Source organism: Alligator sinensis, unplaced genomic scaffold, assembly GCF_000455745.1.
Source record: "Alligator sinensis unplaced genomic scaffold, ASM45574v1 scaffold455_1, whole genome shotgun sequence".
Taxonomy (NCBI): Eukaryota; Metazoa; Chordata; order Crocodylia; family Alligatoridae; genus Alligator; species Alligator sinensis.
This window is the reverse complement of record NW_005842142.1, coordinates 287,946-301,016: the sequence shown is the minus strand read 5'-3', so window position 1 is coordinate 301,016 and position 13,071 is coordinate 287,946. Positions and strand designations below refer to the sequence as shown.

Genomic DNA, 13,071 nt, shown 5'->3' with positions numbered 1-13,071 from the left:
CAAGAGGCTAGACACATATTAGACTAGGATGGTGTAAGAGTAGCATATCCTGTATGTGTGCTAATGCTGGACTAGATGGGGCTTGAGGTCTCTTCCAGCTCTATATTTCTATGATGCATTTCCTATCAACTAAGTTTTTGTGTATCCTGCTGCTACCCTTTCTTCAGATGGCTATGGAATTCATGCATCCTCCTTCACCTGCTTTTATGTTCTTGTACTCTTGAACCACAAAAACCTATAAAAGTGCAAGTTCTTTGTTTTGCAAGCTTCTCCTCAGTTCCCCATGAAATGTCCTGAACTTTGACTTGATGGACACTCTTGAACTGAAAAGGTAGTTGAATCACTATCCAAAGTTAGAACAGACTGGAAAATAACTATTCTTGGCAGATATGTAGCTGTTAAAATGCCACCTCTGATATGATCAACCCAACTGCTGAAACTTCCTTAGCCTGACGAAGGGTTTTTGAACCCGAAAGCTTGCTTAATAACTATTCTCCAACTATTTGGGTTGGTCTAATAAAATATATCAAATTCACCCAAGGAACCTTGTTTGCCTATGTCCTTAGACCAACATGGCTACAACCTAAACCCCTGCACCTCTGATATGACACACCTCCATTGAATTGAATCAGAGCATGGAGCACAACAATAAAAATGCAGAGGGAGACACCTTTCTGAATTACGTGCTCCTCGCAGCAGAGGAGAGAAATTTAGTCGCAATCAACCTGTTCTATGAATTCTATACTTTAATGTGATCTGTACAAATTATAAACAATGTCCACACAGCAGTAACATCAGTATTCAAAGCAACAACTTTATCAGGCAGCAAATCTCTCATGCAGGGCCACAGTAATAATCTAGATTGCTGCCAGTCTGAATTTATATGCCCATTAGCCACATGTCTGAATGCCAGTCATGAATGTAAACAAAACAGATAGTATGGAAAAACAGGATTTAAACCTAGCTCTGTAATGTCAATACAATATTATTATTGCAATACTTGACATTAGTGCATGTACTAGTAATTGCCCTGCATGTAGCTATTAGATAGACCTGAGAGATACTTCCCATCAGTGCTACACGGGAGTTGATCAGACTTAAGGATACCCAGAACCATACGTAAGACATTTAGCAGTTTATCATATGAGCCACTAAAAGAATTTCTATCCAATCTATACAAAAGAATTCCTACCCAGTCTTCTTAGAGTGCAGCTAGGTAAATAATCATGTTGTGACCTAATCTAAGAGTAGAAGAGGCGGGTGAAAATACTGTGTGTAAGCAAACAACCCACTGCTGCGATTGTACTGAAATAACAATTGCAGTTACAATTACAGAAGTGCTTAACTGTTATAAAAAACAAAGAACAGTGACACACAAAAATGAGATTAGGAAACCACAAAACAGATAAAGAAGTATCAATTAGTATTTTCACATTAATTTTTCAGAAGATGTGACATCCATTTTGGAAGTCCAACAGCCAAGCACCATGTTGTAGCAACTGAATGCTGTTTTGTCTTTTTAAGTTTAATATGATTCATATATATGAATCACACACACACACACACACACACACACACACACACGAAAAACACAAATTGAATAACCTTTATTGGCAACTTCCTATGAAACGGTTTCCTATCATAAGTAAAAAAAAAGTTTATGCTATTTTCAAAACAACACAGCAATTTGCAGAGTGACAGCAATTCATTTGTATTTTGGGTCTGACATTTCCAGAAACCAGGAGCTACAACTGGGCAGTTGTAAATGGCATTGTGGCTTGTACTGCAGCTAGAGTCTAATTAAAACAATTCTTTACCTTCTTGAATGGGAGCTGGGGTGGCATGGGCACTAAGGGCACTTTTATACATGCTCTAAGTGTAGATCTAATTAAAGTGCCACAGTGTCTTGTGTATCAGTGTCCCTGTAATTCAAAATGGTGGCAGGGGAATCTTGAACTAAAGCTCATTTGATGAGCTTTTGTTCAAGTGGCCCCACCCCCATTTTGGAACATGGGGATGCTGATACATGACATGCAGGAGGCTGCTAGAACACCATAATTACTATGCTCCAGCAGACTTGATTAATCACTCATGTACAGGCACCCTAAGATGCACAGTTGGCAGCCCAGAGGTCGCAAGTTTGAGGCCATAGCAGAAGCACTCATGGCATGGCCTGCCAGATTCCAACAAATCTGTGAATTCTGCTAAATACCTTGTTGCAAGGACATGGAAAAGGAAGGACTTTATTGAACGTAAGAAGTTGTGGCCCACTCATGAAATGAGAACCTTGATAAAGCAAATTGTGTTTTAAAATAAATTACTTAAGATGTGAATAAAGGAGGAATTGGAGAGCTATTACTCAAAGTAAGTACAAACTAAAAAAAATCAGAATGAATTAAGAAATGGGTTAACAGGTACTCACCCTTATATCTCCATTCATAGCTCTTGTTGTGTGATTAAATGCATGTGCAGGATCTTTGTTGTAAACTTTAAGGAAAGATCGGTCCTGAATATTCCTGGAATCAAAAATACCAAGAACAATAAATGAAAGCAGTTTTATTTTAGCCATTTGCTTCCCCTAAGGATTCAGGTAACAGACATCAACCAGTATCATATTAACGCTGAACCTGACCAATGAAAAAAAAAACACTAAAGGTATAAAGGAAGACAAACATAAATAACAATAAAAGTTGACTTCCATTCATTTTCCCATGGAAAACAACATTCTTTCAATACAACTCCATATCCATAAAAATCAGGTCACCCTAAGTTTCTTTCAAGATTCTGGGCATAGACTGAAAACACTTTCAATATTTACAATGCAAGTTAATATTTAAATATTTCATTGCACAAGCTACTCCAGCATTTGGATTTCTGCTATTCTAAATGACCACACATGTGAAGAGTAAAAAACACTCTTCTGCTGTTCAAATTATTCTTGAGGAAATTCTAACTTATAGTTTATTCATAAAAAAATGAAGAAATCCCATAAAGACTAAGAAGTCGGCAGCAAATGAAAGCCCTCCACAAGCCTGCAGTCCTCCAAAGCTATTATAAAGCTTAAAAGAAAAAACAACAACTACAATACAAAAGAAACCAAAGCACAGCTTTGATGAGAGCTACTATAACATTTTCATGTAACATATTAGAAAAAAAATACCAGTTTTTTAAAATCAGCCAAAAAAGCTTTGTTATTCCTGCATTCCATTTTAAACTGATGCATTCAGGGAACAATCAGATGACTGATATTCTACTTTTAGTTTCAAAACCTACCTTGCAATAATTGTATAGATTAGAAATTTGCACCGAGACTTGCTGATTTCTGTTTCAACATTAATCAACAACAAAGACTGAAATCTAAACTTACTTATGTCCCTTCAAAACTGTGATTCCTTTTATTTCACAGTAGTGATTTCAAGAGAATTTGCACATGAGACTGAATTCCTTCCCTCCAGGTACAGCTACAAGTTCAGTGAATTGATCTTAATCATTGGGATTATCACTTAAAAAAAATGAAGTACAGGATTCTTGGGCAGGTCTAAATTCTTTCTTTTAAGGTCATATTAGTCAGTGATTGCTTTGACTCAGTAACTAGTCAGAACCTGCACTGCTGCTGCAGACTTCAAGTATTCTATTAAAAAAAACCCAACATAGTTTATGAGACAGATCAGTCCCATCTGTTTTAAAAATGTAGGGTTAATGAAAAGTTTAGTGCTGATATGAGTTAACTACACAGAGAATGCACAGGAAAATAAATACCCCAAAGCAAATCCAAGTCCTTAGTTTATTTATGACAAAACTGGTTTCCATCTTCCCAATCTGAAATGTTAGGTAATGTCAAGATCCAAAAAGGTGATTTGTTTATGCTGAATTAGTGAATAACTTGGAAACAATGTTTACTGTTTGTAGAATTAAATACCGGGAGAGCTCAGTTCATCTGTTAAAATAAGGACACTTCCTGCTCAGAAATCTGTACAGTTAATCCCAACAACAGTATTCAGCTCTCCATAAGACTATGGGTCTATTCTTTTTTAATGCCAGGAAAGCTCTTACCTTTCTGTTCACTTTTAGCTCAGAAATCCCAGCCTCCCATTTTTTCCCCTCACTCTTCAAAAAGTGAGGTTGCAAGGATGTACCTCAGTTAATCCTAACCTGTTTTTTAAATATTTTCCAAAAATATCTTGGTGACATATGATAACTTATGATTAAAAAACCAGCACTATGAGGCAAAACAGTAAAATATTATGTGTATGATTCTCTAACGTGAATTGTACTTCACATCATATCTCAGTTCTAACACACTTCCCTGATACCAGGGCATAGTACCATGTCATTGCCATTCCCAGGACAGGAGCCTAAGCTGCCTTGTGTGTCGGTAGCTGCATTGGGCATGGAACTGGGGAGCTACACCTCTGCCAGGACACATTTATGTATGTTCTAATTTATTATTATTATTTACTCATATAATTGCAGTGTCCAGAAGCCCTATTTATGAACCAGGGCCCCACTATGCTAAGTAATATAAAAACACAGAATAAAAGCAACATCTGCCCCTAGGATCTTATAGTCTTAGCTTCTGGAGGAGCAAAGGGTGGATAGATACAGACATTAGGGCTAGGGACAGACATTCACAATGCCTAAGCCTGAATTGATTCGATCTCTGCAGGTTAGTCTAACCTAACTGAGCTGAATCAATTTGTTACCGCGCAGACATCCCAAAAATGCAGGCACATGCCTGCAGTGGCTCAAACTGGGGGATGCTACAGCAGCTCTCCCTTCCCTTCTACAGAGCTGAGCGGAGGGGGGCCTGGCCAGGCCCTGTCAGGATGCTCTTAATAGGGAGGGGTTTTCCCCCCGCCCCCTGACCAGCCCAGGAGAAAACTGATAACACAGTGTTTATCATCCCATTAAGAAAACACAGAGGGACATTATGAGCTACCTGTTGATTCTGCCTTTGTTTTGTCTGCCACATCATTGACCGTAGCCAGCATGTGGTCGGCTTGCTAACGATGAGAAGTGTCACTGTTAAGCAGAGGAGATGGGGCAAGCCCTCCTTAGCAGGGAGTGGGGAGGGAAGGGGTGGAGGAGGGGGAACCCAGGCAGACGACTGAAGTCTCTGCTGAGCTCCAGTCAGGGAGCAGAGGGGAGAGGCCAGCTCTGCTGTGGAGCAGAGAGCCCCACTCAGCGCAGATGGAATGCTGGGATGCTGGGGGAGTCTGGTTTAACTTAAACCAGGAAGGGGTCTGTGACAGACATTGCATAAACCGGTTTGACCCAAATCAGTTAAGTCTGATGCTACATTCAACCAGGTTTATCTCAAATCAGTTTCAGCCATTTTCAAACTGGTTTATATGCACCAAATGTATGTTCTGTTACAAGTTTAAACTAGTTTCTGATCACTTAAACCAGTTTATGTGTAATGTTCCTATCCTCTGGAACACATGGGAAAACGGAGATGATATCAGTTATCAAAGGCAGTAGTCAGGGCAGACCAGCCACTGTAAGTAATGTCATGTTTAACAAAGGAATTTGAAGGAGAATAAGGGGGCCTCTCAATGTTTGCACAGAGCATGAGGAGAAGCGTAGGAGATAACAAGAAGGCACCAGTTTGGAAATGTAATGAACGTACAATGAAGGTTGGCATCAGGGATAAATCAGTGCTGAACTCTTGTAATGTAGATGATAGTCAGGGAGAAGGAATAGGCTGTGACATTAGCATAATGATGAGTGAATGGGACACAAGCCCCAGGCACTGCCAAAAGGGGGGCACTAGAAGGGAGCAAGGGAGATATCTCACCGTTTTGTCCCCCATCTCTCCCTTTCCACACACCCGCCCGGCAGCTGCTTCAGTTCTGGCACCAAGAAAGATATAGAAATGGCAGCTGTGTGCAATGCAGGAGAAACAGCCAAAGGTTGGGGAAAAGGAAAACTGCTTAATACCAGTAGTTTTTTGGCCGCTCAGCATGCATGTCAACAGCAAAAAAAAAAAAAGGTGACATCTCCCCCAGCAGCACCAAGCCTCCAGCCCTCCTTCTGCATCAGATATTGCTGGTCTGTCCTGTCCAATGCCAGAACCAAAGCAGGGAAGGTACAGGGTGCCAGGGGGAAGGGGGGAAGGGTGGGGAAGAGGTGGAGCATTGCTTAGTTAACACTGCTGGGTTGTGAAGGGCTTTGAAAACAAAGAACAACAATGTAATGGTTAATGCAATAGAAGAGGGGGCTAGTGGAGGAGATATAAAGATTATGGAGTTCTGAGATTTGGCTAGGAACAGGGCTGAGAATGGATGAGAATTCATCAGCACTGATGAACTGGATGTCCTAGAAGGCCTAGTAATACTGCAGAAGAGGGAGCTCACAGGCATTTCTGAAAGAAATCAGGAGATGGTTTGAGTAGGTTGAATGAAGACAATGGGGGGTTGCAGAAACATATCTGAGGTTGCAGAAACCAGCTGAGGAGTCTGCTGAGTTAGCAGCATAGCAACTAAAATCAATACAGATAAATGTAGGATACTGTGGGGAGAGGAAGGGAGTGAGCAAACTGAAGGGGTAAAAAGAGAGGAAAACTGAATGGGGAAGAACTCACTGGACAATGGAGGACAGCAAAGGAAGCCAGGTACAAGTGTTGTACAAAAGGGCTAGGGACAGACATTCAAAAAGCCAGAGACCGAATTGATTCAATCTTTGCAGGTTAGACTAACCTGCCTAGGGTGAACCGATTTGTAACAGCACAGACATTCCTTGTGGACTGAGAAAATGCGGGCACATACCTGCAGTTTCTCAGGCCAGGAGCTGCAGAGCACTAGAGCATGCCCTTAGCTCCAGGGAAGCTGTGCTGGGGGTGTGTGATCAGCCCAGGCAGTAGCTTTGGCTGAACTGGCCACAGAGAGGTTTAATTCCACCCTCCTTGAACCACTGGCACGGACCCAAGCCAGGTCTGCCAAGCACTCCCCCCTCACTGCTGCAGCAGGAGGCTGACATGTTCCCTGAGGCAGAGGGGGCAGGGAAGGGGGTTACTTTCCCCTCTACCCTCACTATCCTGGGGAACCACAGACAGGTCTGCCTGCCCTGGTCGCCACCGCTCACTCCCCACTTGGGGTAAGCAGTGGAATAAGCCCCCTGCTACCCCCTCCACCGGGTACCGGAGGGAGGGGGAATAACCCTGTCCCTGTCCGCTGTCTAAGGGGACCTGCTGGCCGGTGTCTGGCCATGTCCCTACCTGGCTCCTGCATCAGTGAGGGGGCAGGGCCCTTGATGGGGGCAGCTGCCTCGTCATAGTGTCGGGGAGTGCAAGACTCTTCCCAGAGCGGGTTCCACTGTAGAGCAGGCAGAGCTGTGGCAGACTGCACACAGAAGCACTGGGCCTTGGAGGGGGCCAGAACCATCCAAGCCACCACCGCCGCAGTCCGCAGCAGCTTTCCTCACCCCGCAGCAGGGCCCCCCACCAGGAAGGAGCTCACCTCAGGGAAACCATGACAGGGGCTACTGCCCCCATAATGGTCACTCCTCCCTTGCTGCTCCAGTGGCTGGGCAGGGGTGGGGTAGATGCCAGCCAGCAGGCCCCTTAGGTGGGAGGCAGGGAGTGGGGTTATTCCCTGCTTCATTAGTTAAGTCCAATACAATATTTAACCAGGTTTATCTCAAAACCAGTTTTGGCAATTTTGAAACTGGTTTATGTGCACTGAATGTCTGTTCTTCTACAGGTTTAAACCAGTTTCTGATCAGTTAATCCAGTTTACGTGTAATGTTCATCCCTAACCAAGAGGAGCCAAAGTGGGAAGGAAGAGAAGGGATGGATGTGAAATAGCAAGAATGGGAGAGAAGCCAGAACTAGCACCACAGGACAAACCGAGGCAGATAATGTGAGGGAACGGGAGGCCTCTGCTGGAGAAGGGAGCGACAGACACAATGCACATCTCTTATTGTATGTACATAAGCCACTGTCCAGTATTAAAGACCCATTTTTTCCTCTTTTTCCTTCATTTTATTCCATGCTCTGCTTCTGTTTTTATGCCTGTTCTACTATTTATCACATCATTCCTTGCGAGCAGGATGATATAAATTCATACCACACATCCTTCTACTATTTTACACACTGTAAGAAATCTGTAGCAGACCAGAGAGCTGTAACTGTGCTGCACATTTAGGCCATTTGAAACTTCAGAGAGGTTGTGGGATTAAGATTCTGATCATTTACTCCAGAAACACAGGCTCCAATCACTGTCAGAAATGCAGACATTAAGAAAAATGGATGAACAGTTTGAATTTTCTCTAACAGATGACAGAGAAAGCACGCGTGTGCACATACACATACACAAGAGAGGTCATTACAATATTATTTGCATCATTTATATTGGTCAAGCTGAGAACTAGTAGGGAGAGCTGACTACAGGCATTCAGTTCCTCAGTCTTGAAGGAAATCAGATCAACAGGGAGTTACTTAGACTTCTGTCACTGGTGTAAAACCTGGAATACATTTTAATCCTGTAGAAGAACAGGAACATTTTAATCCTTGGAGAAGGCAGCACTGCCACCCCTAAATCATCATTGATGCCTTTACCTTACCGGAAGCAACCTGTTGCTTTGCAAATCATTTATTTTATGCTTAATATTTTAACTATTTGTATTTCAGTTAACCTAAGGGGTTAACCTGTGGCCCTGGGCTCCCAGTCCAGGTGCTGCTTCCCCCATCGCTGTAGCAGAACCAGCTGCTGCTGCTGTTATTGTTGTCAGTCTCTGGTATCCCACTGCCTCACCCAGCTCCTAGTTCCTTCCCCTGCCCCTGTGGGTTGGGTGGTGTGGTCCATGGCGGCATCAGCACGGGACAACAAAAGGGAGCCTGCTATGCAGTGCAGCAGTGGGGAGGGGTACATGGCAGAGCACAGTGTGGCATGTGGCCTGCATGGAATAGAGCCCGGGGGGGGGAAGAGGAGGGGGCTGTGGCCCCCCGCCACTAAGAAATCAGACAATCCTGGCTTAAGGTGCGTGTCAAATTATGAAAGCTCCAGTGTACTCAGACACCTCTAAACATGCCTAAAAGTGTCACATCTGTATCTGTTTGGATATTTATTAACTTAACTTTTCATTCTATGGACACACTGCAGGGGAAAAATCCCACACACTGTAGTTCTATGTTTACCTACCTTACATCACTCAATTCATAGTATATGTTTCTGCTCTCATCCTTGATGTAAATAGCAACACTAGGTGACTCCAGCATTTTCATTGTCAGCTGCTGGGGAAAGGCACTTACGAAGAGGGCGCGAATAGTGTCTGTGCTTGTAATTTCATTTGGCATCCTTAACTGTTTTGTGTCATCTCCGTATTGAAGATATAGCACACCTAAAAAAGGGAAATAAAGTTGAAGATAGTTTTTAAAAGCACATGGAAAGAACTAAACTTCAAAGCATTTTTTCTTCAGACAGAGAGAGAAAGAGATCAAATACCTAAGTCTATAGTAAACTAAAGCAAAAACAGCTGACTCTCTTTTCTCAAATGCATACACCTACACATGTATCTTTGTAAAAAAAATATTGAAACACAAATAAAAGTAGTCTTATGGCTACTGATGACCTATTTCAATAACATACAGTTGTTCTAGAGTGGTACTTTATTGAGGAACCTATTTTTGCTTTTCTTTAATTATAATTTCTCTCTCAGAAGTTTACATTAAAAATGCTCCTTAAAAATAAAGCAAGTCCATTTTTCAGTAAAATGTGCAGACAAATCATGAGGATTTTTCCAGCACTGAGGGGAGAAATTCATCCTTTTATATTACCAAGGTTCTTTTAAACATAAAACTCATTATTTTAGGTGCACAGTAACCTAATTTAATGTGAACTTTATTTAAAAACTAGCTTTTCATTCTTGCGTATACAACTGTGTCAACATTTCACTAAATGGGCAATAGATTGCAAACATAAAGCTGCAGGTGCCATTAATAACAGAAATAAAGTTTATGTCACAAATGGGGATTATGCCAGAATATCAGACCCTTTTACTTTAAGTGCAACATGAATAGTCATCTCTAACACTCTCTAATATTATAGCATCATAATGGGAGAAAAGTACAACATATAAGGCAAAACAAGATTCTTATGATGATTTTATTTGGGTTCCTGCATAAAACAAACCAAAGAATTGCACTCAACAATTCTTACATCAAACCTATAACTTCTGGTTGTACTCAACTATATGAAGTCTTGATTTAAAAGCTCCAAGAGTGGAGAGTTGCTACATCCCTCAAGATAAGCCATTCCACTGGTTAATTATTCTAGTGATAAAATGTTATCACTTATTTATGGGATTAAGTTGTCTTCATCTTCCATCTTTAGCTTCCAGTTGGTGGATCTTATTATGCCTTTTTCTGCTCGATTAAAGAACAATTTACTTTAAGAGGTTATTTTGTCACAGTCTAAGAGTACTTACCGGGAAAACATTTTTTTAAACTTTTGAATAAACTTCATAGACTGATTCTTCAGCCTCTCACTATTGCATATTGCTTCCAGACCAATACATCTTTAGTCAAAAGTGAATAATAATAATAATAATACTGTGTTGCTTATATACTGCTACAACTTTCATAGAAGATTTTAAAGCATGGTTACAAACTTTAATTATGTGAGGGGGTTTTTGGTTGTAGCCGTGTCAGTCTAAGGACATAGGCAGGCAAGGTCCTTTGAGTAGATGTGATATCTTTTATTAAACCAACTGAGTAGTTGGAAAAAAGTTTACTTGCTAAATTAAGCTTGCAAAGAACTTGTTTCCAACTACTTAGTTGGTCTATAAAGATACCACATCTACTCAAAGAACCTTGCCAATTATGTGACACAATTTTCTTCTGAGGTAGGCAAGTGCTACAGCTGGATAAGTGGACACACAGAGGTGGCCTTCTACTTGTGGATGTTATCATTTCTTCCAGTTCAGCCTTGCTCACTAAGAGCACTTCAACCAGTTAAAATCTCCACTGCATTGAACAAGGTTGAAGCACCAATGAATTGAGGTTCAAATGAACCACCTAAGGAAGAGGTTTAGCCACTTTACACTGGAGAATCATGATAGAATGTAGGATCTAGCCTGGATGTCATTTCACATGCAGGGGCTGTAGATAGTAGACACAAGGTGCTCTCCCAGATATGGCACTGAAGGGGGTGGATCAGTACATAGTGCTACGGGCATTTTGAGCAGCACTACTGTCCTTATAGCTGAAGGCTGGCTGCCATAATTTAGATCACTCTAGGTGCGTCTACACTTGTAATTAATTAACAGCAATAAACTCCAGCACATATCATGCCAGAGCTTATTGTTCCTGAGCACTGCATTTACATGTATGCCCAGGACCATAGCATGTTGAGCTGGGTCAGAGCAGCCCTGGCTGCAGAGGGTCCAGAGGATCAGCCTGCCAACCCAGGGTTGCTCTAACCCAGCTCAACATGCTGTGGAGGGACTTTTTGGGGCACAAGGGTGCTCAAGTGCAGGGCTAGCCAGCAGGCAGCCCCTGCCCTGGAGAACACTTATGCGCAAGCCAGCCCCATAAGCATCTACATGTGCACTGCTGCACACTAAAAAAAAAATTCTGCCGCAGGAAAGTCCTTGTATTTACTTACAGAATTTATTAATTTACTCCAGCCTAATAGCCTTGCACATGTAGACGCTGAGACGTTTACTGAGGAGCTAACAGTCAACTGTCCATTAAAAATCTTGTGTAGATGTGCCCTCTGAGGACTAAGTTACACCAGGACCTGATTCATTCCAAAGGGAAGTTTAGGATCAGGAAGGAACATGGGTTGTCCACACCATACCTTTGGCTTGTGAGCTGCCACAGAGTTTGATGTAGGCTAACCACTGGAGTATCTACTCAGTCTCTCAGGCAGATTCTGGAGTCTACGCTGGGTTCAGTGCTTCCATGTTTATCTTGCTACCAATATGGAAACTAGCTAGTTTAAAAGGCAGCTTAGATGTTTCCATCTGAGCTGTATTAACAGTAGTATCTGATGTGTAGACATACCCTATATTGTTATTCTTGATAGTGATCCTTTAGCTAAAGCCAAAAGTGGTCAAGACATGGACTGGGATTACAAGAAGGATGTCACACTGTGTAGTTATAAACTACAACTGCTGACAAAATGGTTGTGCTAAGGTCTTGGAACATGATGCCATTTTCTCAAGAAATACAGAAACCAAATTTTAATCTAAGATGTTTTCTTTACCCCTCAATCTTAATATTTTTGTCACTTTGTTGTCCATAATTGCCATAGATGAATGAATGCATATTTAGGCAGGTGTTCCCACAATCATTGAGTAGATAATTGTGCTTGGAGCTAGAGAAGGCATAAAATGTTAATTTTTATGCATACTAAACAGACTACTCAACATTAGCAAACCATTATTTAATATTAGGCTGCTTTTAAAAGGATGCTGCTGACACCATTTCCACAGTATTATGGAGAGATTCTATTACCTCCATCATTAGGATGGCAATCAAGTTCCTTTATAAATCTTATTTTAACCTTCTCTTTAATTTAGCTGGTAAAATCGGTTTGATTTGAAAAACTTACAGGATTTACTTCAAAAGCTGAGGGGAGTTTTTCTGAAAGTGTAGGGGTTTTTTAATGGCCTGAACTTCACATACTATTAAACCATGTTTCTTCACTCTAATTAGACATTTTGAAGGTTTTGTTTGTCTCACTCTAGGTCAAAAATTGCTTTTGCTTCCCTTTCAAGTGTTCTACAAGGTTAAATGGAGTTAAGAATGCAGGTCTTGGTTATATTTTAAACAATGTTATCACTAAGCTGTGCTTAAATGACTGCATCCAATTCAATAATTATAGCTTGTACACGAGCAATTTCATTTCTGGTGATCACTCACAGCTTCAAAAAATATAAAAGGTCTTTGTATATTTCTCTACTGTAAATTATCTTAGATCAAATGATAGAGGACTGTGTTTTTACCTAAAAATCAGAGTTTGCATGTCTCTATTGCACGTGTGCATGGGTTATCTAGAATATTTTTTGTTTTTCTAAAAATAATTTGTAGAAAGGTTCCCATGTTTTTATTTTCAATGAGGGCGGGGG

The 13,071-nt window shown here is 41.3% G+C and overlaps 1 protein-coding gene across 21 annotated transcripts in view; it reads right to left on the bottom strand.

Moving 5' to 3' along the window:
- KIAA1217 (KIAA1217 ortholog) overlaps window positions 1-13,071 on the bottom strand; it is a 403,141-nt gene that overhangs the window by 130,339 nt on the left and 259,731 nt on the right. For all 21 annotated transcript variants that reach the window (XR_003094442.1, XR_003094441.1, XR_003094440.1 and 18 more), the window contains 2 exons: window positions 9,141-9,339; window positions 2,423-2,516 (listed from right to left, as the gene is read on the bottom strand). Coding sequence is in view for 18 of the 21 variants with exons in the window: in XM_025206131.1 (XP_025061916.1) it covers window positions 2,423-2,516; window positions 9,141-9,339 (293 nt within the window). In the remaining 3 variants the exon portion in view is untranslated. The remainder of the gene's footprint in view (window positions 1-2,422; window positions 2,517-9,140; window positions 9,340-13,071) is intronic.